Source organism: Amblyomma maculatum, chromosome 6 (genome assembly GCF_055883805.1).
Source record: "Amblyomma maculatum isolate TAMU_Amacu chromosome 6, ASM5588380v1, whole genome shotgun sequence".
In the NCBI taxonomy this organism is placed as follows: Eukaryota; Metazoa; Arthropoda; class Arachnida; order Ixodida; family Ixodidae; genus Amblyomma; species Amblyomma maculatum.
This window is the reverse complement of record NC_139349.1, coordinates 33,469,641-33,496,838: the sequence shown is the minus strand read 5'-3', so window position 1 is coordinate 33,496,838 and position 27,198 is coordinate 33,469,641. Positions and strand designations below refer to the sequence as shown.

The 27,198-nt window shown below is 41.3% G+C and overlaps 1 protein-coding gene across 2 annotated transcripts; it reads left to right on the top strand.

Moving 5' to 3' along the window:
* The first annotated feature begins 2 nt into the window (after positions 1–2).
* LOC146185440 (dymeclin) lies at positions 3–27,080 on the top strand. 2 transcript variants are annotated; one of them, XM_084606389.1, is made up of 16 exons: positions 3–70; positions 437–594; positions 838–984; positions 4,551–4,672; positions 5,716–5,788; positions 6,057–6,182; positions 7,798–7,916; positions 9,777–9,968; positions 13,614–13,789; positions 16,989–17,114; positions 17,461–17,574; positions 20,614–20,708; positions 20,811–20,910; positions 22,924–23,106; positions 24,992–25,105; positions 25,545–27,080. In XM_084606389.1, the coding sequence occupies exons 2-16, from the start codon at positions 455–457 to the stop codon at positions 25,692–25,694; spliced, it is 1,977 nt and encodes a 658-aa protein (XP_084462515.1). In that variant the 5' UTR covers positions 3–70; positions 437–454; the 3' UTR covers positions 25,695–27,080. The 2 variants fall into 2 exon arrangements, with proteins under 2 accessions (XP_084462515.1, XP_084462513.1); XM_084606387.1 differs by having other exon boundaries at positions 68–202.
* Positions 27,081–27,198: the final 118 nt, after the last annotated feature.

Below are 27,198 nucleotides of genomic sequence, written 5' to 3'. Positions count from 1 at the left end.
CGTTTCGTTTCGGTAGGCAGTTCTCGCGTGGGAGGACGCTGTAGTCGCCGAGCGGAAGCGGATATGCTGCGTAAGTGAGCACGTATCCACGCGTAGGATTTTCAGCTCCGTTACAGCACCGTTTACCTTGTCGATTATCTTTATTTTGGCAGTCCCTGGCTTGTCCAAATGGAAGTGAAGAAGCAACTGCTTCCCCATTGAGGTTCGTGTTCGTGCACAGTGATGTCAACGGGACAGAAAATCTTTGTGACGTGTTGCGGCACCACGCCTTGCCGCGCAGTTCGTGTTTAAAGGGCCGCCTACTGTGCTTTTGACCCCGTCTTACAGTGTGCTCGGATCGTTTTCTGTGCTCTTGAGCTGCGTTTCTTGCCGTGTGATGTGTCGCATGGTTTTGCTGCAATGATCCATCCTTCGAAGTAAAATTCTACAATTCCAGGGCTGATCTTTCGCCAAAATGGGGACGACTACAAGTTCGCTCCATGATTTGAAGAAGAACGAACACCTACAGCGCTTCGTTAGTAAAGAGCCCATTACGCCAAATGACCCATTTTGGAACCAATTGCTATCTTTCACCATTCAGCCGCCAAGAACAAGGTAAGCTTGGTAACCACTAGTCGCAGTGGAGGAATTCGTTTTTGCGACTCTGCATTTGAATCGTTGCAAATATGCTGTTTCTATAGCTCTCTGAAGGCTGTTTGATCTGCACGAACATAGTGTACCTTGTTGTGCGCACGTTAAATAACAAAAGCATCTTGCTTATCCTGCGATGTACTATAGCAAACGCATCGACAGCACTGTGTATTTGACACGACTTTCGCTTATTTTGCTTTGCCGCAGTGAGGAGTACAGTCATCTTGATGTTTCCTTAGAGCCATTGCTGGAAGCACTTTTGCTGAACAACGCAGTGTCCGGCAATTTTAGTGCTCTGGTTAGCGTCTTTCTGACCCGGGCCCTTGAACTGAAGGCATCAGCACAGTGTGACAAGTATGTGTTTTAATCCATATGTTGCTTAGACACGTATAACAGTTGGCAATGCATATTTTATTGAAAACAGTGCAGCCTCATCAGATATGTAATGGAGGCACTGTCCTGATAAGCACTAATAGCTTCTTGAGATCTCCTATGTCTACAGACACATAACAGCTTTCTGAATGGAATTAAGCAAGGAAAGCAGCCTATGCTGAATGAGAATTGGCTTTAAATGGACAGAGTGAACAAAGTACTTAATGAAATTCGTTTCACTGACCAAATAATCTACCACCTTCTACAATGAATAAATATTGGCAGGAAAAGTGCAGTACCTCTCCGAATAAGTGCTACCACCTGTGCACATGTTATTAATTTTTGGTGATTTATATATGAGATGCATGTGCCACTTGTTCATATTAATAAGCAGCTGAGCTTGACATCACAAGCTCGGATAGCGCTAGCAGCAGTAAAAAGACTATCGGCTATATTGCATGACCTGCATATATGAGGCAGCTGTTATTCAGGATAATAACGACATTGACCTAAAGCTGTTGAAATGGGATGCTATAAGAAATATGATGCATTTTTAAAACTTTTTTATCTAGGAGAGCATCAGAGAAGGTGGTGGGTAGTGGTAGAAAGGAAGAACTTTTGCACCTTGCCGGATGGCGCAGTTTTTTCTATGCACTCGGTGAAAGCTATACCAGTCGGTTGTGGTTGTGGTGCCTGTTTATTGCACAGAATAGCTGGCAGACTGAGTGAGGCATTTAACCATAGCCTTCATAACATGTTTAGTGCGTGATGAAAGGATTGCGAGTGGTGCTGAGTTTGTCTGCAAAAGAATTGTATGAAACAAGAATCACCCAATCAATTTGGTTTCTAGCTTTGTACGTTAAGCAGGATTTGTTGTATATTTAAAAGGAAAAAGTTGTATATCACTCATTGGTGCTTGAGATTTTTTTAAAAGGACTATATTATTACGAGGTGGTAAACCGCTGAAGAAACAAAACAACATGACCGATGGAGGTGATAGATGACGTTTGATGAATGTTGGCTAGCCTAGCGCAAGTACACCTGTCCACGCCAGTCTTCCTCGTCCATGACACTTCCCGGAGCCACCAAGCGATCGTCCTGATCGTTGAACGAAGAAGTCGAAGTTGATCAGATGTACAGCATGGTAACGATCGTGTGTGGATGGGTGAGAACAGATGAGAAGGAAAGTAACGGCTTGTCGCCATGATGACCGCTGAAGCCTGGCCCAGGAAGCTTTTGCTGCACAGGTCGACAGGATTTGACGGCTGAGTCCCAGGCACGCATCAGACGGCACGGGCTTGGGCGATGTCCTCACTGTGTCATTGTATCGGGTCGGTGGGTTCGTCTGGTTGGCGTCTCTGGTTGGTCGGATCTTTTGGTTGGGTCTTTCATCCGCTGCATCTTGTGATGTGCCCTCATGTGTTGATAGCGGCTCTGGTCAGTGGGTCTTCATGTCGGGCTACTTGTCATTAATCATGTCTTGTGGTCAGGGCGTGGGACTAGGCGTGGGGTTGGGGGTAAGAACGGGGAGGTCAGGTTGAGTCTAGTAGGTTGTGGAACAGCTAGTAGATGCATCCCAGGAACCTGTTGCTGGTGACGGAAGCAGGGGGCGTCGCATTTCTAGGTCAGAATGAGGTGAGATGAACGTACGTCGCAAGCTCCACCAAAATGTTACGGGGCAGCAAGCCGATGAAGAAACAAAACAGAACATGACCGATGGCGATGATAGATGACATATAATAAATGTTGGCTGGCCTAGCGCAAGCGAGCCTGCACACGCCAGTGCCCACTTCTTCCTCGTCCGTAACAATATGCTGTGTCTGGCCAGCTGATGCTACTGATACTAAATAAGTTACCTGCAAACAAGCGCTACACTGACACTTGCTTTTCATTTTCGCATCCAAAGACTGAATCATTTATTGCTGGAGATGTGCCACTAGTTCCTGTAAGTGCATTGAGAATTTGTAAGTAGTGTTTTACTGCAAGTGCATGCCCGGTGTTTGTGGCTTTGTAGGTCTGAATTAAAATAAAACAAAAAATAAGGTTAGAAATTTAGAGATGATTGGAAAGGATGTTCAGCATGTGTTCTTTATTTTCCCACAGTTTAATTCTAGCTACCGGCTCCAGTCATTTTTCGTTGACTGTGAAAATCATGCTGCGAGTGTCAGGACGCTTATCAATCACTGGTCAGTTCTGGTGCTCCGGATGCACACATGGTATGGTGTCGCTAGCCAGAAGAAGATTGTGGCACTACGACAGCTCCAATTGAACGCATCAGTTCACCCAGCAACAACAAAGACGTGTCGTAGTTGTACATGCACCCTCTAAATAGCCGGCAGATGCTGGGCAGCCCTAACTGGGCAGAATTCCACGTACTCTGCTGTTCGAATTCCTTTTCATCATAATAGCACATGCTCATACAGTAGTGACATTGTTACATTTTGTCTTCATCATGGTGGACCAGCTTGGAGAGAAGAGAAGGCATATGTCTTCACCATTTTGGTCTGCCAACTGCATTGCTTTCTTTCAAAGCCTCCTGCCATTCAGAAATATTACAAGGATTTGTTTATTGTAAATCACACTCAGTAAGATTCTTGTCGCACTGTTGATCATAAATAAGTAACAAATTCACAAGTCCTGCCACTTTATAAGGAAGCTTGATGTCGTACTGAGTTTGTGCATGCTTTATATTATGTGATAAGTGCAGATCTTGAACCTAAATTAGTGGCGGTTCTTCTTTAGGCAATCTGTGATTCTGGCTGCTACGTTTCAGTTCTTTGTGTGTTAAGGAAAGTTCGCCAAGTGTGGACGTCTTAGTGCAAAAACTCGTCCAAATTTTACACTCCCCCCATCACGGTGGCTCGGCGGTTAGGGCTAATGACTGGCTGATCCATAGGGCAGGGGTTTGGTTCAGGCCCGGTGGTCGCGCTGCAACAAAGTCGAAATGCATGGCGGCCGTGTTTTGTGCTCTGTTACTTCAAGACATTATGCACCAAAATATATGTTTTTACTCCATTACACATGTGATATAATATCTTGCAGGAGACCTCATCACACTAAGAAAAAGAAGAAAAAGCTATTCTGCAGTCTTTTTCATCATTACATATTCACCTGTCTGGCTAGATAACTGTAATGTTGTAAATGTCTTGCACTTTTTCAGTGTAACTACACTGATATTGCATTTTTTTTTCATGAAATCGGGGTTTACTGAATTTTTTTTCGAACCCTTGTTTATGATATAAGGGTGGACAGCCATTGCTCTCCAAAATGAAGCCATGGTTTGACCTAGGTTTAGTCTATAGAGGTATAAAGTGCCTGAAATTCATGTTGGGAAACAGGGATAATTTTATCGGGATAGTTTAGTATCACTTTAACAAGGCATGAATATTTCAGCCTAAATTATGTTGCGCCTTGTTTGATTTTCGATCAACCATTACAGAAAAAGCACTTTGTTTGGTATACTTCACAGAAACACGTGGCCAATACTGTGTGTCTCCCATGCATATAAATAATATAATTAATGTTTTTTTGTGTGTGTGTGTTTTCAGTAACATCTTCACCTGGCAAACTTACAATGCCTTGTTCATCATACGGTTCATTTTGAAGTACTTTGTAGTCACGGTTACTGAAGACAATGTTGTCAAGCAGTTTCAAGTGCCCACCATAGGAGGTAAGAAATCATGTGCGTACGAGTGACTCGATAATCGCTTCTCCTTGTTTATTAATATGTATAGCCCAGCTTCTTCTAATTGGTGTATGTGGCTGTTCATTTCTAATGTGAACAGTAGCCCATGATAAGGTAAAATCACAACTTCAAAGAGTGTACGCATGAGACTGACGTCCACATTATTGCACACATGCAAAAACTGCATACTGCGTGTAAGCTTCATGCACGACTTGCACCTGCTCCTGATTTCACAAGTATCCAAGCTATTATGCAGACATGTTCAATCTAGAAGAGGGCAGCCCTGTAAATCAGCACATTCCATACTTAATGTACTTGAGAAAGCAAACATTTAGGGGTTCACAGGGTTTTAAATACTGCGTATAACGAGTCATCTTATACCATGTCATTGGTACCTTATTTTAACTGCTGTTGTGTTGCAACAGTAAGCTCATGCATTGCATCCTTTATATGTGTAGTACTGATAAACAGCTACTAGACCTCCGCTGATATTTCCACTGTGCATTAGTCTGTTTGCGTAATGTATATTTCCGTTGTTTGGGTTACCTGTATTGCTTTGAAATATTAACATTTTGACAGAGACCTGCTAGTCAGGAAAAAAAACTAGAAAGAAAAGGTATCATCACTCTGAACAGTCTCATGAGACAGGCTGACTTTAAGAAAGAAGGTGCCACGTCGGCACCAGAACGTCAATTTTTCTCAAGAAACTTTGCCCAAAATATTACAACTTTTTCTCTGTATTGCTTTGCAACACATCAATAGCCTTCCCTTTCATGGTAGTGGGGCTGTTGTTTCTTTATATGTTTCATCTGTGGTTAGCAGGACTTTTTTCCGGTAGCTGTACGGCTGCTCTTGGGTGGACTTCATTGTGTAATTACTCCCTTATTACAGATCTACTCCACCTTGGGATTCTCCTAAATATTCAAGCCAGGATTTTACATTGTTTATGATTGAGATTTGATTCTTCATGTTTTGCTTGTGTCTCGCATGGGTTGTAAACTTTGTCTATAATGCATTGGCTTTTCCAGATACAAAAAAGGATGACCTTCTAGATTCACTGGTGAATGCCTTAGTTGAAATTGTTGTCGACGTTCCTTTGTTGTAAGTTGAATGACCTTATTTAGTTAGAATTTTTGGCATGCATGGAATTACGTTGCTATTGTTCTGCCATTATGTGGGACAAGTCTTGATATGAGAACAAATTTTAAACTTTAAAAGTTTGTTGTTGATGTAGAAAGTCTAGAAATGTTAACTTTTCATATACCACCTGTGAACAAAGCTTGTCCTATATTGCAGCTAGCCTAGCAATAGCCTAGCCTAGCCTGTTTATCCAAACAGAGAAATTAACGTTGTTTCTGTTTTTTCACAGGGATTTCACTTATGCTCTTCATGTGGAGGCCATCAACACTCTTCTCGTGCTGCTGTCTGTGCAGATGTTCTCATCGAACACATCTATGAACTCTCCCATCTACAAGTCGGTGCTGCAAGGAAAGTGGTCAGTAATATCGAGCTCTCCTTCTTCGACCATTTTAGATAGTCCAAGAAAACTTTTCCTTGGATGATGCACGTGTCACGTGGTTAAATGAATCCTGTCGGGCTGGAAGGGTAGGTCTTTTAGCAGACATTGAGAGCATCTGAAATGTTTAATCACTGGCCAAACAAAAAAAGAGCTTCTGAGACAAATGTATTTTTTTTTTCAAGCATACATCATAATAAAAGCATTCAGTTTCAAGAAACAGCAGACAGCTCACTTAGGGTCACAAGTATACTTATAGACTGTAGATTAAAAGTGTTCACAGGTCACTTTTTAATGAACTAATGCTATCGCAGTTCACTAGTTCAGGGTGTATTCTTGAGAGACAGCTCTGCCTCTTGGATTTTGTTGACAAGTTGTTCCGTATCCATTTTGTGCAATCCTGCTATGAATATTTGTAAATTTTTTCCTTTATAATCATGAATTATATTAGGTGTCAGTGTTGAAGAGAGTACAAGGCAGGAGAAGTGTGAAGTAGTCCACACGAAAACCAAAGCCACAGTAAGCAGTCGAGTGTTAAACTCGGGTTTCTTGGACCTGAGAAAATTTCCGAGCTAACGAAACGTCAGACTATTGGTTAGGACAAAAATAAATATCACAACACTGTGCGCCACATCAGCATGCATTTATTCCTTATTCATGCAACAAACTTACTAGACAATAACTATTTTCAACAGTTTCAGCAATTGGTGCAGTGCAGACTCGCGAGATGAAAACAACACTCATGTCCTTTAGAGCACAGGCATCTTCTGGCTTTCCCTCTCCATTCCACCCCCCCCCCCCCCCCCCCGTCCCATGCACACAGACTCTCCATAAAAGAAAAAGCATGCTTTGAGCTGAATAAATGTACACTTTTTAATGTAAAATAATTGCAAGCTCCTAGCTGATGGTCCATGGCACATGTACAATGCAACTGAAAAAGCAAAAAGTGGAACGCAGCGCAAAAAGAAAAGGCATCACGTTTTACCTTTCCAACTGATTATCGTAGTCGAGGCCATGGTACCTTTAAGCTATGGTTCGACGCAAGGGCTACTTGTGCACATGCAGGCTCCACCACTCATCCAAATTAACTAGAGTGCTTCCAAATTTTTTAAAATTACTGAGAGCTTTACTCCACAAAACAGTATATATTTTGATCAGAACCAGGTGGATTGTCCAAGTGATCCAGTTCTCTAAATTAACAGTTGTCAGATTTATGAGTTTTTAGTGTAATAATTCTTTTCTCTTGCATATTCTTTGTTCCCACATTCCTGTAACCCCACCTAGCTTTTGGGATCTCTCTTCAACCCGACTTAAATCAGCACCTGATATAGGCCATTTCATGACCCTCAAATAAACCGGTTTGTCTGGGGCTGTTAAGGGAGCCAGTCGTCAACTCTGTGGTGCTTCGAGAGAAGCCCAGCACCCCAATATGGCAGCGCCCTTCACCCCTATGTAAAATCGTGTATATGTGTGTATTCTTAGTAATTTGTAATTGCATGATCTCACCAATTAGAATTGACAGGTGGCAGCAGGTCGATGTACAGCCATCATGAGCAGTTCCTGAAGCCTGATGGTTTTATTGCTCTTTGTGCAGCTCGATCCATGCCCTGTTGTTCACAAAGAGCCTCCTCCAGAACTTTGTGAGGCAGGACAAGTGCCCGGAGAGCTACTATCGCTCCCAAGGGGGTGGAAGCATCATCATTGGTCTGGCATGTAAGTGACCTATTTATTAAAGAACTCCGTGTAATGTGAGTGGAATGACTTTAGAGTGCATGTGCTGAATATTTGCTCATCTTACAGTTTTAATGTGTGCTGATTTTCTGCAGGAGAAAGTGCTGTTGAAGCCCCTCTTCTCTCTCTCTCTCTCCTTTTTTTTTTTCAAGCTTTAAAGTTGCTTCTTCAGTGGTGCAGTTGTAGCGGCAGGGTTTACATGGGCCATTGAAATCCTTGAACACCTTTGATTTCTAAAAAGACCTTTAACTTGAAACTCCTTAAATTTAAATGCAGCCCTTTAATTTCTCGTAAGTTTTTATCTGCTTCTAATTAAAACCAATTGCTGGGCTAGTCGGTGCATTTGACTAAAAGGAAAGGTTTTGCAGCGCTAACAAAAACAAACACACAGATAGACATGGACATAATGTCCGTATCTGTTGTATCCTATCAATTTCTATAAATTTCCCTACCTCCTACCTTTCCTAACTAGGACCACGAATACTCAAGTAGGCACGGACAGGATGTCTATCAATTTCCTATCAATTCCTATAAATTTCCTACCTCCTACCTTTCATATCGATTTCTATCGGCTCATAAACAAATTTTTACAGGGTGTCACGTTCGAAATTGAGTATGTGTAAGTATTAGCCTCGCAAAAAAATATAATCTGCTGTGCCATCTGAATTTCACAGCTACCACCTGAGTGTGTCCGAGCTCCCTTCCTCAACCCTCATTTTTTGTTTGATTTGTCTCTTTTATGGCGATGGCTGCTGCATCATGCTCCACTTTTTCTAAAACCTTAGTTCAGTCTTGACTAACGATTCAGTTCAAAGCAGCTTTGCGCCTCCATTTTGCCTTCTGCTTCACGGCATGAAGTGTGCATTATTAATACGGTGCCTTATGAAAAGCACAAGTTCCGGTTGTTTTGCTTGTATTATTCACATTGAGTAAAATGCATGTTGTCCTCTATGAATGTCAGTGTTTCCACAGTGGGACAATTGAAAAGCTCCAAGCATGCTAAACAAGCAGCAAGCAAGCAAGTAAACTTAAAAATAGAAGATAGTGTAGCTGGATATCGAGAATTTGCACAGTGCGAGAAAACTGCTGAAAATGTTTTGTAGTCTGCACGATTGTCCCACACATTATATTGAGGTTAAAATAGTGTAACTGTCCTTGCTTGCATTGAATGGCCAGGGAGTCACTAGAGAAAAAAGAGGATAGCCCTCAAAGATTCCTTATCTAAGATTCTAGTCGCTGCGTCGGATATTTATATGAACCATGAGTAACAGTCTGAGGCTGTTTCTGTTTTGTGCTCAACATTTTAGTTAGGTGGTCTTGATTGAAATCCTGTTGAAAAAAGTGCTCGACTAGTGCTTCAGCACATTAGATGGGTAGCTTTTAATGAGGGTTGAAGCAGATAACTTGACTGCGATTGATGTTCGATTGATGAATTCCTGATGCCCTCTCACATGCCCTGATGATGTGCTGTAATTGGCATGTTTAATGGAGGATGTCGCTTTTAAAAGTGACCATGGGTTTCAGGAAAGAGGACATGGACATGCTAGCTATTTTTATCACTGAAGTTAGACAAATGGGAGGTTTGGGTAACTGGCATTTTGGAAACTTTTCATATTTTCTTGAGTTCTCCCTAATCGCCATTTGATGCTCCGATCACCTTTAGAACATAAAAGCAGTGATCTTTTTTTTATTTTAGCACTCTGTTTTGTTTGTCTGGTAGAACTTTCCTCATGGCCAGCTTATCATGCAGCGACATTAAGTGCTTTTAGTTCTTAAGATCACATGCTGTGTTGATGCCATCGACTGCAAATAAATTGAAGGTTGTCCTTGCTGCTGCTACAGCGGGCCTCTGGAGTGTGCTTACCCTGGGCTACGGCAGCAAGGAAGAAGACAAGGAAGCGGCCCGGCTCAAGGAGACCGTGCTTGCCCAGCAGAGCCTGCTGCTGCTACTGGTCCTGGTGAACCACTGCACCAGTGACAAGGCCATCACTGTGCCATACAAGAAGGCCCTCTTCTCCTTTGTCAACTCTCAAGGTGCGAATGCTGCCTAGCTAGGTTAGCCGGGTTAGATTGCTCAGGTCGTGAGTGGGTGAGTGCCTGTATGATTGAGCACATGAGTGGAACGAGTTTTGTCACGGACCACTCTTCCGCTTGAGAAGGCACTACAGCGACCTTTACATGCCAAGGCTCACTTTAGCCCACAAGGAAAACAAGTGGGTGCAGAAGTTACGCCGTGCAGTACCCTGTGAGAGAAGCTGCTGTAGTAACTGGTGCTTTCAAGCGCAAAGGCCTAGAAGCACAAACAAGCTTTAAGGGGCATAAGGCAGTGTTCTACAAATGTCAAAAATAGAACATAATATGACTGAAGCAAACATTTCAGTAAAACTAAAAATTAGGGGTTCTTCTAAAGGAATCAAGGTTACAACCGAAGTTGCACTGAAGTGGGTTCTAAGCTGTGGAATCATAATATCAACTGTCAGAGTTGAAATTTGGTACTTGATTGCTGCACCACAGATGAATGTGTCCCGAGGAATTTTAAGGTGATTGCAGAAATGACGGGGGCTATGGTGTGACCATATCTCATGTAATTCCAGGTGCTGTTGAACCACACATTATACTGCACTTTATACTGCTTTCAGCGGCGTTTTTAACCAGGCTGAGATTCTTCTTTAGGCGTGCATTTAGCTGATCTAAATCATAGTGCTTGCTCAATTTCACAAGCTCAGCAAAATCATAGCAGTATGAAATCTGTCACTAGTTTGGTTTGGTATAGTGAGTTTAATGTCCCAATGCGACTCGGGCTATGCGAGATGCCTGTCACTAGTGTACTGTACATGAGCTTTAGAAGCATCGTAGGTCATAGTGGTCACAGCGTTTCAGCTCGCTTGAATGTCATTGTGTCGTGGAAAGAATATGGACTCTGCTGTCTAAGTAAGTCGCATGTGATGAAAAAAACATGCTGATTGTCCAGAGTAGGTCAGCGAAAGGAAAGAACTCTGCTTGCTTATAGGAGGAAAGGTAGAATAGGACTTCTGGCGTCTGAAGGAAGTTCGGAGGCTCTTGAGCTAGGAAATAGACATTAAGCTCACCTCTTATATGACAGGATGTCACTTTTCATTGTGTATGTAGTATATTTGTGTACCACTAGATGCACAACTTTATGAGAGTACTATTGAACCTCATTGCACAAAGTCACAGGGCTCAGCCACTTCTTTGGCCATAGCCATTGCTTCTTTATAGCATCATGTGACCTTGGTTGCAACTATCACTTCCCAGTGGCCTTATCTACTGCACATTATACTATAAAGGACAACATATGAGGAGTTTTGTGTGCTGCTGTTATACGTTGCAGGAGCTTTCAATGTGCTTTCAGTGAGTTTTTCAAAGTAAATAGAAGGCAACTCTCACGAAAAAAAAAAGATTATTTGTTTTGAGTCTAAAGTATAGCTCTATAGATATACGTATTGGTGTTCTGTGTTATTTGCAAAATGCTTTTTAAAAACGTTTGCATCTATCCATTCAAGGATGCTTGAAATTAGGGCGGTCAGATAAATTTTTTTTGCTGATGTTGCCTTTCATTTACTTTTGACAGCACTTGTACATACAGCAACCAAGTATATCAGCTTTGACAACGCATGCCTCTTTTTCGTTCACAGTACCTAAGAAACACTAATAATGTCATAGTATAATATATACAGAGATAGACCTGTTTAGAAAATTTAGGTCAGTTTTCTAGGTTCCACATTTAATATGGACCACTATAAAGGAAGTCATGTGGCAACAATTTTATTGTGATTACTTATTTAGATTACTGTAAAAACCCGCATATAATATGAGGTTTTTCTTCCCCGATTTCGTCATGTCAGATTTCAGCCTCATATTGTATGCGGATTCGAACAAATTTCAGCCTAACTTCGTAGTTCCGGCCTCATTATTTATCAACACTATCAGCATCAGGCTCCCAGCCAGAGGAGACGCTGTCTAGCATCTTAAGTGGCATCGGCTGACTGTTTCAATGGTTTCGGTTCCACCACGCCGACCCGGCGATCCTCGCGACCACAGTGCCGCGACGCACACACGACCAGAAGGAAGTCGGTCGCACATCGCACGATGTAGGGATAGCGAAAGACCACTTGGCATGCTGCACGAGTCTCTCACAGGCCTCTCCAGCTATGCTGGCCATGCCCTGCGGCCGAACCGCGCACACTTGACCATCATTTTCAAGGAGCATGTTGGTCGGGCCTTCGAGAAGTGCGGAATATCGAACGCGTTTAGAGGTGTGAGAAAGATGTCTTTAGTAAGCGACCTTCGGCAGATGATACACTGGATGATGACGTCGCGAAAACCCCGAATTCGAGAACACTTACAGGGTGCCCACGCCATGCGCCAGCACACGGTGCTAGACGCGAAGAGGCATGAGTGTGGCGCTTGCTAGCCGGCAGCTCATGGGCTGCCATTTCGCTTCTGTGCTGAAAGTGGCCTACTGATTTTAGAGCTAACTGAGCACCATGTGGCTGCCGCGATTTCCGGGGTGAATGTGAGAGCTGCTTTTCTCACAGTGCGGGAAATTCTCAGATCTAGTGTTTCGACGCGAGAAGGGGAGCGAATTAGTGCTGGCACTATTCATGATGCCTCGCACGGGGTGGCGTTCGATGCGGAAGCACATAGCGCATACTCCTCACGGGGCAACTGCAAAATGTAGTGCAAATAAATATTTTTGCTGATCTTTCCTCTTTCACATTACACGCGAGTGAAAACTTTTTTTATATTTTTGCTATCCACAAATTGCACCTCGTATTATATGCAGGTTTTTATGGTAGCTTTGCAGCACAGCTTACGATCATGTAACCTACAACAATTCACTGGTTGACAGGACTGTCATGTCATGAATGCATAGGCTAGACCGAAAACTTTTGATGGTGGCCACCTTGCAGCTGCGGAAAATTGTTTCATACTCTCGCTTTCCATTGCTTGGCCCTGTGAATTCAGCAGGACTTCGCTACTGTCGAGTGCATCAATGGCACTGCCAACGGGCTTCATCGATGAGGCCTTGCTCAGGAAAAAAAGATTTTAATTAAGCTTTTCATGGAACCACGAAAGCGAAGTATGCTCGCATGTGGGCCGCATTCACTGAGGAGATTGGAGAACAGGAAACTCCAGTGACCCTGTTAATTGTGTTGAAGCGTTGCATGGTGGACGAGGCTTTGATGAGACTACTGTGTGTGCATTTTGTCAAAGAAGGGAGTGCTGGCGGCAAAAATAGGCTGATGAATTGTTTAGACTAATGCTCCATGCAGGCCCCGCTTGAGGTTGCATAAATATTTTAGCCTGCTCATTGCGGGGGTCGACAGAGTAAGTTATGTGCAATGATTTCAGTTTGGCACATCGAAGTGATGCGAAAGTGCTGGAGACACTCAGCACAAAATGGCTAGTGGTGTTCATTGGAGGTTCAGCATATATCATCGTAGGAAAATTTTACTTTGTAAATAGGTGATATATCAGATACATGGGCCTCTGTGGGAGCTTCTGAGGGAATGTCTAAGCCTTCGTTATATCCATTATTTCATTCTATACCGTTTATTTTTATCAAGATTTGATTGTGCATGCTTGCTCGGTGAAGTCTTGTTCCTGGTTTCGCATTCTTATCTGAAGGGGTTGGGGGATGTTTGCTTTGCACAGATGCTGGAGGAAGCGTTGAGGCCATTCCTTCATTCAAGCTCGACTATGGGAAATTATACGACACGCTATGCACTACGCTCAACAACGACCAGACGACGCTGCTCCTCTATTTGCTGCTGCATCGAAATGGAAACTTCAAGACCTATGTTCTTTCAAGATCAAACATTGAGATGCTGGTGAGTACCGTGGTGCTCTAGCCTGGCTCATGTCTAGCCCTGTGGCACAGTCATGGGCAAGAGGAAATGACCCAAAGTCTTTTGACACATAGCCTAATGAAAAGTAACGGATGTTAGATGCAGATGCAAGTAATACAGTAGAATATCAGTGATATGGACCCTGTTTGTATAAATTCCCTAAATTCCCTGGCCGAAAGGCATTGTGTAGAGTGTGCAGAATTGTGGATGTTCCGAGCACACTCCTGCGCCGCTACGAATGATACAAAACTAAATTGAAGAGTTTGAATGCAAAAGTGTCGTCCATATTATTCTGTCCATGACTGCACATACCTGCAGGCAATGCTGCCAGCAGGTACTTTTGCACTTGTCTAAAAGTACTGTTTGCGCATTTCTAATTGTATATATATGTGGGGTTTTCTCTGGGGTTTCGCAGCATTGACCATTGTCAGCATGATTGCTGGTATAGTATGTTGTGATGATCAAAATGGGTGTGTTTAAGCATGTTTGGTTTGGCTAGGCTTTTAAATTGGAAAGAAGTGGAGTCCTTCCAGGCAACTTTGGAAAGAGCAAAATTTCTGGGTATTTCTTTTTGCAGATAAATGCCTCGGGGCAAGTTTCAGAGGATTTAAGTGGTTAAATTTGATGCACTTGAAGTGGATGCTGAAGGAAAACTAAAGATCTTTCCTTTCCTGGTTTTATTCAGATTGCAATTGAATTTTTTTTTTTTTTTTGTGGAACTTGGTTACTGGCTATCATCTGACCTGGAAATGGTTGCCACTTTTAGACTCTGGAAGAAAGCAATGGCATAGTGTGCTTCAGGGCATCATCTTGTGAAATTTTGAGGGCAGGATTTAACGAAACCAAACTGGGCATTGGAGCAGAATCAGAATTTCTCCTTTGTGTCCTGTAATGACTGGCCTGTGGGGCTTAAGCCTGTAGGCTAATGAGAAATGTTTAAGTGTTACTAAGGATGCTGCAGTGAACTGGAAAAGAATAAATGCGAAGCTAGAAGTATTATAGTATAGACACCAGTTGACCATACTCTTGCTCTCATTAAGAACAGGAAATAGGCTAAGCAAGACATGTGACGAGTAAGAACGGGTAATCCATACCCTGTTTTAGCTGTCCTGTTGTTTTGCACCCTGTCAGCCAGTCTCATTTTTTTCTAAGAAGTAAAGCTCAGTAGTAAGTCTACCAGCTGCAGACAGGACGTTGGGAAGGCCGCAGTACTAGCTGCTGGTAAACTGGATCTAGCCTAACTGGTTATTGGACGGCTGAGTGATTGCACATACTATGAAATTAAAACGACCCCTGCTCACAAAAAATTTTTACTGCGTCAAAATACGACTGTAAACAGCTCCACTGAATGTATGGCCCAGATGCTTATCTTGAGTTGCACTTTGCTGAAAGGAAGGAAGCCTGCAGCAGTTCGCAACCAACGCTTTATCTTACAAATGACAAATTTCCCATTATTGACCACTATGCCAAGACCATTTTGGTCATCTGAAAACTACCTGTTTGTAGAGTATATGGTAGCTTCAGCAAACTCGTGGGCAGTATGCACCCCATACCAGTGCCCATTCCTGGCAGGATGCACACAAAAGTAAAAACTACAGCCAATTTATCTTAGTTGTCTACATGCATATTATGTGCACTACCATGTCGCATTTCACTTCACTTTTGGTCCGAGGCTAAAGTTTCGAGGTGAGGCTCAATGATTAGGGACCTTGTTGATAGGACAGTAAAAAATTTTCGGGTTGCTCAACACACCATAAAGGGGCAATGAAAGAGCAATATGTTTGGATCCATTGCACACGAATGGAAGTTGGTGATGACTGTGACATGCAGTGTATAGTAAAACATGCAGGGGTTTGCTGTGGTGATAGTGTTGTGCTTTTATGCAAGCGAGCAGCAAAGTTGATCTGTTTGTGCCGCTGCAGGATTGAAACCCAGTTGCGATCGTTAAATCAATCCCAGTACAAAAATACAATCTCTGCACCATTTACCCAGCCCGCTCACACTTCCAATCACTTTCCCTGACGAGAGCACGTAATGCTGAGATCCGAAACTGTCGGACCGCTGGCAGACACCTTACTACTGAGCCGGGGAACTTGTGTTCGATGTCAGCCACGGCAGCCATGCTCCAGTGGAGGTGAAACGCAAGGTGTCCTTATACTGTGCAAAATTGGTGCACACGTTAAAGATATTCAGACGGTCGGAATGATTCAAAGCTTTCCACTGCAGTGCATCACTCGTAGCCTGAGTTGCTTTGGGATGTTAATCTTCATAAACCATCATTGGCAGTAGTTTGGTTTGCTGCAGTCAGCTGGCTGCGTGCAAATATGGAAGACAGGATGGAGCATAGTTATCACCTTTTATCTCCATTTGCCTCCGGCTTCTAAGCTTGCAGCAGTTGCATCGTTACATGTTCTTTTACTTCAAGCTGCAGATGCCATTATGTCATTGCCTGAAGGGTAGGAGATGTAACTGTCTAGTTATATTTGAAGCCATTTCCTTTTTAAGTAGCAGCAGCTGCAAGTTGAGAAGTTGATTTGTATTTGTAGCTGATTTATACGCGGAAGTATATGGTAGTGCTATAGTTCACGCATGTTATCTGGCATGACCCATGGACAACAGTGGTACATTTGGTGTTTTGCTGTATGTCTTGTAAAATGAGACTATCGAGCTGCCATACTGAACCAATGCTGATTTTTGTCCAAATGCAAACATGTGTGGAGAAACCCCAGCTATTGTTCCGTTTCGTGAGAAAAATAGTTATTCATATCTCGAAGTGAAATTTTACTTTGTTAAAAGGAAGCTGTGAATAAATAGGGCTACATAAGCTTTCCACGAAAATTGCATTACCCATATCTACTGCTTCACAGTAGACTGTTTCATAGTGAAAGCTTTGCAACCAAAATAAGGTTTTGGAACTAAGGACATGAGCAAAATTTCAGATTAGTGTTTTTTGTTTGAGCAAAGGCTGTAAAAATTAGCTTGCTCAATGTTCCCATTGTCTGTAGCTATTTGCTCCTTCAATAACTTGAGGTAAGAATATGATAGCTTTGGGACATACATTTGTCCCCCATTCTGAATGTTATTACTTAATGACAAGGAGTGTACAGTACTAGCGAGAAATCATGCACAAATCTTGAAAGCGGACGTACTGAATGCTGTGGGTATCTTTTCTGTGCTGCAGATGATACCTATCTTGAAGATTCTGTACGAAGCACCTGAGAGGACGTCACACCACATCTACATGTCTCTTATCGTGCTCTTGATACTTAGTGAGGATGACCTGTTCAACGAGGCGGTGCACGACATTGTAAGACCATTACTTATTCTTCTTTCTGCTTTTTATCCATGTTTTGTGGCGTATGTCATCCTCATATAAGCGATACGACCCCTTCCCTGCAGGAACCTTCCTCCCAACTCGCACTCCCCCGTTTTCTGAAATCATGGTATTGTTCACATTACAGCGGAACGCATCAATAGCTGTAATATGTGGCATTCCAGTTCTACATTACGCTTGCTAGTCGCGGTGTGAAACATGCGCTAAGCGGTTTTTGATGCATATGCTTAAGGTTTGCAACAAGGCACTTACGAGCATTGTTGATCGATGTTCTTCTGGGCTCAGAATTTTGTCAAGTGACAGCTTTCTTGCCTTGCAGATGCTCAAGAACATCTCATGGTACACGGAGAGGTCATTGTCTGAAATTTCCCTTGGAGGACTGCTGATCCTGGTCGTCATACGAACCATCCACTTTAACATGACTCGCATGAGGGTAATGCCTTTATGTCTCAGTGGTTTGTTTTCTTTAGAAAGAATGAGTTTTTTGTAATGCTTTACATTGCAGAACTCGCTCAGTGGATTATTGGTAAATCAGAAAGCTGAGGAATTCTTGTTGTCGTACAGATATTCTACTTTAACTAAGGACGACGACCTCAGTGTTATAGCAGCGAATGGCAATCTCACTAATATCATTACAGGGTACACAGTAGAAGCAAAGGAATGGATAGTTTGGCAGGGTACCAATGATCTCTTTCCGGAGACAAAATATCTGATTAGGAAACATCCGAAAGAGTATCTAACGCCATAGATAGAATAGGACTGGCTGAGCTGTGAAAGTTAAGGGGAGATGCACGTCGAAAAAGCGAGTTTTTCGCGACATTTTTCAATTTTCGGTTTTTTACTGCAAAATTATATTTGGGCATTCAGCTACAATCCCCCCAAAAATCAAGGCAAAATTCGAACGCGAAGTTAATAAAAAATCCATTTTATTGAGCCAAGGTGACTCGAGAAACTGCAATTTTTCGCGCACATCGTCAACTTTCGCGCGTCTGCCTCTCGAGAACGCGGGAGCGCCCGCCATTGCCGTCTGCTTGGAGAGGAAGAGTAAGCCTTCTTCTCTCCGACAGCATCTCCTGCAGTTTGGTATTTTTGTATTTTGTTATTTTTGTATTTTGTGAATAAATTTCATGTGCTTGTGTCATGTTTTTCAAGAATGCAGATGTTTCAAACTTTCAGATGCGTTTTTCTCCAATTCTAATTTTCAGCATTTTTTACATTTTGTGCACAAACTTTCAAGTGCGTAGAATTCTCAGATTTGGATAAAATTTTGCACACAGCTTCTTCAAAGTATGCAGAATGGGCATATCTGTCTGGATTGTCAATATCTCTTCTACATTTTTTGGCAAAAATTCAAAATGTTGACTAGCAGCACCCAGAATGTACACTTTTGATGTTAGTGAATTTTTTTGCAAATACAGAATATTGTAATCAAATTTCAAGTAGTTTTGCTCATACTACTAAACCTAAGATGCAAAATGAGCTATTGCAAGCTACTCTAAACATAAATTTAATCCTGAAAAAAGTGTGCACAAAAAGCCCTATATTTTACTTTTGAAGACTCTATTACACAAAAACTATGCATGCTACATAAAAACTAAGACCATATTTGGAATCTGCATTAAAATCCTTATCAATGATATAAGTTTCATAATCATAGGTTGAATATTAAGAAAAAAGTATCTTCGAGGAGCATCTCCCCTTAAGGAGCACAAATAACAAACTTAATAAAAATTTATATGCTGAGTCAGGCATGTTACAAAGAATGAAGGCAACCAAAAAGCAGCCAAGGGGAAGTTAGGCGTAGGCCAAAATCTGGACAGGAGCCAAAATAATCAGGATGATAATTACGGAGTCAGAGAAGCTGAAGAATTGGATATCCTATCAGTAACGAAAGATGATGGAGAGAAAGCCTTACAAGCACTGCATAGGGAAAAACTACAGATCTATTGAAGGACAATGGAGAGGTTATGTAAGGAGAACTGGCCACCCCGCGTACGCAATGCCTTATGATGTCGAGCACGCTCAAACCTTGAAAGAACACCAACATTATCTCAGTCTGTAAATAATGGTGCGTCAAGGATTTGAAACATTGCAGACTGGCCAGCTTACTATTCATTGCCTACAAAGTACTAAGGTAATCTAATAGAATTAAGACAGCCTTATACTTAACCATTCACCAGGGCAGCTTTCGAATGGGCCATATTAATACTGAAAATCACAGGATGGAGAAATCCGCTAATTATAAGCAGCCCCTGTAGTAACCCAATCAGATTTTTGGAAAGCATTTGCTTTGGCCGGATCCTTGGGAACCATCCAGGCATTATGGAACCAAGGAGGAAGGGGCATGGGTAAAATTGCATGCTAAAAAATACACATAGTGGCTGGACAGCCATCATAGCCCTCCGTAAAGAAAGGAATAAATTTCCAATAACGAATGGTGTCAGGTAGAAAGAGACAATCTGTATTACTATTCACTTTGTGTTTGCAGAAAATATTCGGAGGCCTAGATTGGGAACAGTTGGAGATAAAAGTTAATGGAAATTCAGTCATCTGTACTTTAGAGGGCAAATAGCAAAGCGTGATCAATGACCTGAACAGGCAAAGTAGAATAGTTAATAGGTCTAAAAATTAATATTCAGAAAACTGAAAAAATTTTCACCAATCTTGGAAGGAACCAACGTCTAACGATAAGTAGCAAGCTGTTGGAAATGGCAAGGGAGTATATCGACTTATGGCAGGGGATGACCGCAGACCCTGCCCATAAGCGTGGAATAGTTAGGAGAATGACAACAAGGCGGGGTGCATTTGGCAGGTTACTCATCAAGTGAAATGTATCTAACAGCTGTATCCTACAGTTGCTATGGGGCAGAAACTTGGTGGCAAACAAAAGAAAGGTTGAACTTAATTTGACAGTGCAGATAGCCAAAGAAGGAAAAGTGGTGGGCATAACATTAAGAGAGACAAAGTGATTAAAATCAGTCACCGTCAGGGAACAGCGTAATTGACGTCTCAGTTGAAATCAAGAAGCAGAAATGGGCATAGGCAGGGCATGTAAGGCAAAGATAACCAGTGGTCATAATTAATGGTAACGATTGATTTCCTAGAGAAGGCAAGCAAAGCAGGGGCGGCAGAAAATGGGCAGATGAGGTATGAATTTTGTAGGGATTAGATATCTACAGCTGACACTGGACACGGTTAACAGTAGGTACTATATAGGGGAGGCCTTTGTCTTGCATTGGATGTAGTCAGGTTAATGGTGGTGATGGTTATTACATCCCGTTTGTGTTCTATATTATTTTCTTACCGAAAGTCTATACATTAACTCCTCCTTAAAAGAGGGGGAAAAAAAAAGACTATAATAAATGTTTTATTATACTCTGCTTATAACTAAGACTCTATAAGACTGCTTATAAGCAGCCTGAATCACTGTTATTATAATATTCTCTTTTTTTTTTGTATTTTTATTATGCAGGACAAGTACCTGCACACAAATTGCCTTGCAGCGTTGGCAAACATGTCCAGTCATTTCAAGAATTTGCACCCATACGTTTGCCAGAGGTTTGTCAGGTGTGTAGTGCGTGTTATATTGGAATGCACTTTTGATTCAGCTTCCTTGGTAGCATTGTCGTCACATTTAATTTTACTTTTGTTTTTCCACTGCTTCTTCAGTTTGTTTGAAACCCTCTCTAAAAGGCTGTCCAAAGTAATGGATCAAATCCAGAACAACCCTGACTTGAAGTCGAGTGACGATGATTTTTCTACAGATCTCGTAAGTAACTATAGTGTGTTTGCATTTTTCTTCATGTGGTTGTAGCTGAGTACGTAGTTGTTTGCATGCTGATAAGCCATGTACATATAATAAGTTGACCTTGAAGAGAACCGTTGGTGTAACGGAACTGCAGCCCTAAAGTTGGAAATCGGAGCAAAAAATAAAATTGCACAAATATTTGACCGTGGTAAAATCTTGTTGATTCAGCTTTCAAGGGACCAGGAAAAATGTTTGAATTATCTGAAAGTGGCCTTATTATATGTGACCCTAATTGTATCTAATGAATGCCTGGATTATGACTGTCTATACATTTGAAGAAGAATAAAAAAACTATCGAAAACGATGCATTTTCCAGGTTAATTCAAGTGCTTTGCTTTGTGTACACTTTTAGGAATGTCAGAGAAATTACTTCAAAATTGTAAGTGCCTCCGCAGCCCTTTTTGCACTGCAACGCAGTAGCAATGGGTGATCAGATTAATGAGATTTTACTTACCGCACTTACTTGAAAGGCTGGTTTCTTGCAGGTAGCATGTTGTGTTGGCCGAAGTTAAAATTATTTAGCCAACAGTATTCAATAAATTTTCACAGATGAAAAATGAGAGCCAGCTTTCTTGGCTACTGCTCCTCTGGTTATAGCACTACCTTTCCTTTGTGTTTCCTTGTCATGTTTAATGATTTTTACACAAGCGTGTTTAACCATGTCGCTTTTTAATGTATGACATTTCATTAGTCGAGCTAAAGAATGTTTTTTATTTGCTAAATACTGTATATGTTGTTGTCTTGATGGGCGACTTTCACTTGTGTTTTTGTTGCTTAAATATGAAATCTCATTCACCTACTATTGTTTTAACTGACAGCTGACCACTTTTAAACAAAGCTAAACAACCTTTTTGTCAGAAATGAAAAATTTAAGTATCGCGACAGAATAAGAGCGGCACTACGTTTGTCTATATTTAAAATCCTACCCATATCTGGTTTGGTTTTAACATAGCTATGTTCATGAAAAGCATCAGAATCAGAAGTTTATTTCAGCACCGCATACACAATGCTGCGGGTGTAGGCAAAAAGCCTTCTGGAGACTTGACAAGACCTACACCCTGCAGAGAGACATTTATTTGGCAGAAGCAGCAGTGATGATTACAGTAGTACAGCCAAGAATACAAAACATTGAGAAAATTTGCGTGAATGGAAAAACAGAAAAATGGAAACATCAGTAACTTTCACAAGAGGCCTATTCTGAGTTAAAAACAGTATCTTAACATTTGTCGTCCGTAATTTGTTCGGGTGCAAGGTACTACCCAGGGGTCAGAGCTACGTGTGTTGTATACTTATGTTTGTAGTGTTAACGAGGCTAGGTTTTTATGGTATGTGTTATTTTTCGCTATGCCGGAACGGTTGTGTGCGTTAAGAATGGAATTGTGCAAGGCGGTAGCAAGTAGTATCTTTAGTTGAGCAAAGATTGGTTTTGTATGGGCATCAAGTTTAGCATTAGTGATGATTCGGATTGCTTTTTTCTGTAACCTTGAAAGAGCGTTAATGTCAGTTTGTGTGGTAGTGCCCCAAATCAGAAAACAGTATCTCAAAGTGGAAAAGAATAATGAATCATAGAGTAATATTCTGCGGCAAGAGGAACCATATACGCGACATCGCGCCAATTGTGCAAGCGGGTTACGCACGAATGTGGCTATCAGTACACTATCAGTACGCACACAACAAAGCATTGATTAAAACATGAAAAATAGTCATTGCGGCATTGCTATCTTGAAATCGGGTGCCAACTGCCAGTCATTCAACAAATTATTTTATCGCAGTGCAACCAGTTCTTGAATTTTGTTTATTTTTGGGAGGGTCACTCAATAATTTGAACTTTCAGATAATGCGTACATTTTTGTTCGTCCCCTTCAAGTTAAAATTAAGAGCTTTTATTATAATGTGGGCTGATAATGAGAAATTTATATAACTCAAAGAAGAGGAAGGTCATTTCATCTGCCATTTCGTTGACACGTGGCGCAGCTTCAGGACTTGTCCATCTTGGAAGAGGTGCTCCGCATGATCCTGGAGATCATCAACTCCTGCTTGTCCAACCAACTGCAATGCAACCCAAACCTGCTCTACTCACTACTGTACAAGCGTCATGTTTTTGAGCCGTTCCGACTGCACCCCACGTTTCAGGATGTCGTTCAGAACTTGGACACGGTGAGTGATTATCTGCACTACAAGAGTGGCCCACAGGGTTTGAACATCTACCACTTTTTTTTTTTTTGGAGGGGGGGGGGGGGGAGGCACTGTATACCCAACAGTTATCAATGGGTTGTGTAGACAACACATATGGCACCATGATGCTCTTTTTCCAAGCGGCCCTCGTATCATTAAAAGGTCATTGTCATCTTCTGTGCGTGGCATGTGTGTGAAATTTTATTTGGTGAGATTTCGCCGTTAATTACAGTGTATGATTGCTTGAGCTGCATTATGTACAGTTGGAGCCGCAAAATTACAGAACGTATGTCAGCAATCCAAGCTTTTCTTATGCTTACTAAGGGAATGACTGGAGGTGCTTATTAATATGTACACTAGTAAATGTTATTGATGTGATCACCTAAACCTGAAGCAACTCTGGCATTTTTTTTTTCTTTGCAACATTGAAAACAGTTCATACACCATAGCCTAATTCGTTTAATTTCTGCTTTACCTGTACATATACCAGCTGCGATATCACTAATAATGACTAATTTGAACACTTTTTCCTAAAAGCGTGGCATGTTCGGGCTCAATATTTTACTGAAGTTGCGTTTTGTAATGTGTTCTCATATTTGATAATACTTATCCGATTTGCTTTAGGCATATAATTGTTTTAGGAGTGTGAAAGTATTACTTTTTTAAAACTTTCGAATGCAAATCAGTTATTGTACTAGGATTCACTACTTGTGAGATTATTCATACAGAATCAGCAATCGTGTGAAACAAAGTGGTAACATTGGGGTTCGTGCTATAACTCATGGAGTTAAAGCTGTAGCTGTCGAAAGATCGCAGTACTAATCCCCACTGAGGGGTCGTAGCACAAACTCGGCTTACAAACTTTATGGGCATCAAGTTGCACTTATGGAAAAATGACCTCTTATGATTCGAGATGACGCCTCAGAAAAGCCGCTTAACCCTTTAGGCTGAAAGCAGGTTGGTAGAGCATGATGTTATCTGGCTTTCGGTACTGGTCTTTTTTTCTTGAATAGTCATCCAAGAAAAATACGCCGGTCCTCATTAGGATCAACAGCTAATTATTTAGAAACTATTTGATAAGTCAAGAACACCTTCAGTTTGTTCCGAATAATTCTTGTAATGCACTATTGATTCATTCTTGCAATAGAATAGGAGGATATTCGATTTGTTATTTGAAATTTTTTAATATTCGTACACCTCTAGCAAATAATCCTTGCACTTTAACGTTGGTAAAGCAAGGAACCTCTACCCTTTTTTAAATTGCTTTTTGGCAGGTATTTCACTCCGTCAGTGAAGGAGAGCTCTATGGTTATGCAAAAGTATACACTTAGCTGTGGGCTCTGAAAATGTGGAATTAAGTTTGCAGGTTAAAAATTGCATGACTTATAAGGCCAACAGTGCATGTTTTCATATTATGAATTGGCATTGGGTAACTGCCAAAAGAAATATTATTCATCAGGGAACGAATAACTCAGTTCAGTATCTGTTCTGCTTTGTGTAACTAAGGAGAGCATGGTTTAGTTCACAATCATTGCTTTGTGTTTTCTTAATTAGATTTGATCATAGAAGTATCTTTCGTGAACATTTGCTGGCCTGATATTTTCGCAGCTTCATTGTGGTTGCCTTCCAAGCAAAGTTTTTCAGAGCGAAAATTGCCATTTGAAAATTTCAATACTATTTACTTGTATAACGAATGCACTTTCTTTCTCGAATAACCTCTGGAATTTCATGCGCTGCATTCATTGCACACAACGAAATGTTCAGAAAGATGTTCACATTGTGCGAGTAAGTGCGTTATGTTCCACCCATTGCTGCTCTGATTGCTACATTCGTAACTGCTGTTGTGTTGTTTTCATATAACCGGCAGGTTCTTTCATATTTTTCATCCCGCCTCGAGTCCCCCGAGAAGCATGTTTCTGTGAGTGAAGTGATGGAGTCTATCAAGGAGGCAGCTCTACATTGGCCCACTGATAGGCTTAAGGTGAGTACCCAGTATTACTGCATCCCTTGCCTTTTTTTTTTTTTTTCTTTTTTTTCTTCTTTTTTTTTTTCTTCTTTTTTTACACAAAAAAAGGGTTGGGTCATGAATGGTCTTTTAAATATCGAACTAAATTTTTGTTATGCTTTTGGTTCTTAAGTTTTGTGTAAAAGATGCTGTTAAGCTGATTAATTACAGCTTCTAGCCCTAGGGACCCACCACTTCTGGCTGCACTGGTTAGCTTCCTCACCTGAACTGTCACTATGATTGAGCATGCTAAGTAGCATGCTTGAACTATTCAAATACCAATTATCATATTGAGCAGCTTGAGAAGGTGGAGGAAATCTTAAAGCTGAAAGCATGGTCTTCTAGTTTCCTTTATCAGCTGTGGCACTTTACTTAGTTTTTTGTCATTCATGCAATTTTGTTAAATAAATTGCAGAAGTTTCCTGATCTCAAGTTCCGCTATGTGGAAGAGTCACAACCCGAAGAATTCTTCATCCCTTACGTGTGGACCATTGTGTACAAGTGCTCTGGAATCCCGTGGAGTACCAAGAACCTGATCCTTTTCAATCCTAACAAGGATCTATAGCAAGAACCTGATCCTTTTCAACCCTAACAAGGATCTATAGCAAGAGAGGCAGCCAGTGAGGGACTATTTATTTTTGGAGAAGCTGGGGAGAGAGTGGAGAAGCAGCTTCTGTTAAAGCTCCATAGGTGTACATATCAAGCATTAGAGGAACTCCATCAGTTTTAACAAACATTGCACACTTCTTGCGACGTTGTTTTGCAACATCAGTCTCTCTGGAAGTGCCCACAAGATGTTTGCTTTATTTTATGCTTTATTGTAGGAAATGGGGAGAAAGCAGAAAAAAGCGGTCAGATGTTCTCACAGCAGAAATTAGGGGGATTTTATGAACTGAATGTTGGAATGCATCGCCTTGCTAAGTGTTTGTTGTTGAAAAGCTGCACTGTTGTAATTACTCTCGGTAAGTAAAGCTTAGTGTTTGTTTTAATAATTTGATGGTTATATTTTACTAATGGAGGGGCATATTTGGTGTGCATTTTCTAGACACACTTTGTGCGTGCTGGCGTGCACACATATATTTGAATGTACGCTGTGTTGTATGTGGGTGGTGTTAATCCCCCGATTGTTTTTGATGATGACATTGTTTCCTTTAATAAAGCAATGCTGAATTTATCAAAGTTAGTTACTGTGAACTCATATTTATATATTCCTGGGGAGCAACTTTGGTTATTTAGCCATGTGTATGTCACACCTCATGCTTGACTCGCTCATCTATACAGTTGTATATAGAGTGAGGTATTCTTTTCCACGTAAAGCTTACTTTTTCCTTGATTTTTATGCCACGAAGAAGTTTTATGAGAGTTGGGTCAAGTTTGATTGCTGCCCAAGAAATCCTGTCCGAAAACATGTATTTCTGCTGCAAATACAAAGAATTTAGATTTGGGAGCAAGAATGGGCTTTGCTATATTTAATGTTGAAATAATCATTGTCAACCTTATTTAACCTTGTGTTCTTCTAGTTCCTAATGCTCACCTAAAAAAAAACCATTGCTTGGGGAGAGAATTGAACAGCACCCAACTGTTGGGACACAGGTACGCTGCTGTCAAACTGCGCGTGTTTTAAACAGCAGTTGTGCCATTAGAAAGGGTGTTTTCACAGTTAGAGTTCACATTAGTTTGGGTAGGTCATGAATGGGCACAGAAATACTAAGAATGCAGGATGCGAGGAAAGCATGGAGCAGTTATGCTGAACGAAAAGGAAGAGGAGAGGGGAACACTGTTAGTACAACATTGCTTTATAGCACCTCATTTCTCATGCCGAAGCAACTGCTCCTCATTGCCTTCACAGTTCTTGCTCACAAAGAAATGAATTTCTGCTTCTGACGGAAGCGTTGACACCAAATTTTGTGCCAAGCATATAACCTTAAAATAAAAGGCCTCACATTAAGGTTTTATTTGTATCATTTGTAACACATATTTTAGTGTGTACATGTGCTGTGACCGGCAACTGTTAAAAATCGCACTGTAAGTTCTGCACAATACGATGGTTCGATGTCCGCCACTTTTTT

What these genes read in the sequence shown, in the direction of transcription:
- LOC146185440 (XM_084606389.1), top strand. Translation starts at nt 455, where the DNA reads ATGGGGACGACTACAAGTTCGCTCCATGATTTGAAGAAGAACGAACAC. An exon ending in TCGGTGCTGCAAGGAAAGTG is followed by an intron (nt 6,183 to 7,797) that starts GTCAGTAATATC and finishes CTCTTTGTGCAG; the next exon opens with CTCGATCCATGCCCTGTTGT. An exon ending in GGCCCACTGATAGGCTTAAG is followed by an intron (nt 25,106 to 25,544) that starts GTGAGTACCCAG and finishes AATAAATTGCAG; the next exon opens with AAGTTTCCTGATCTCAAGTT.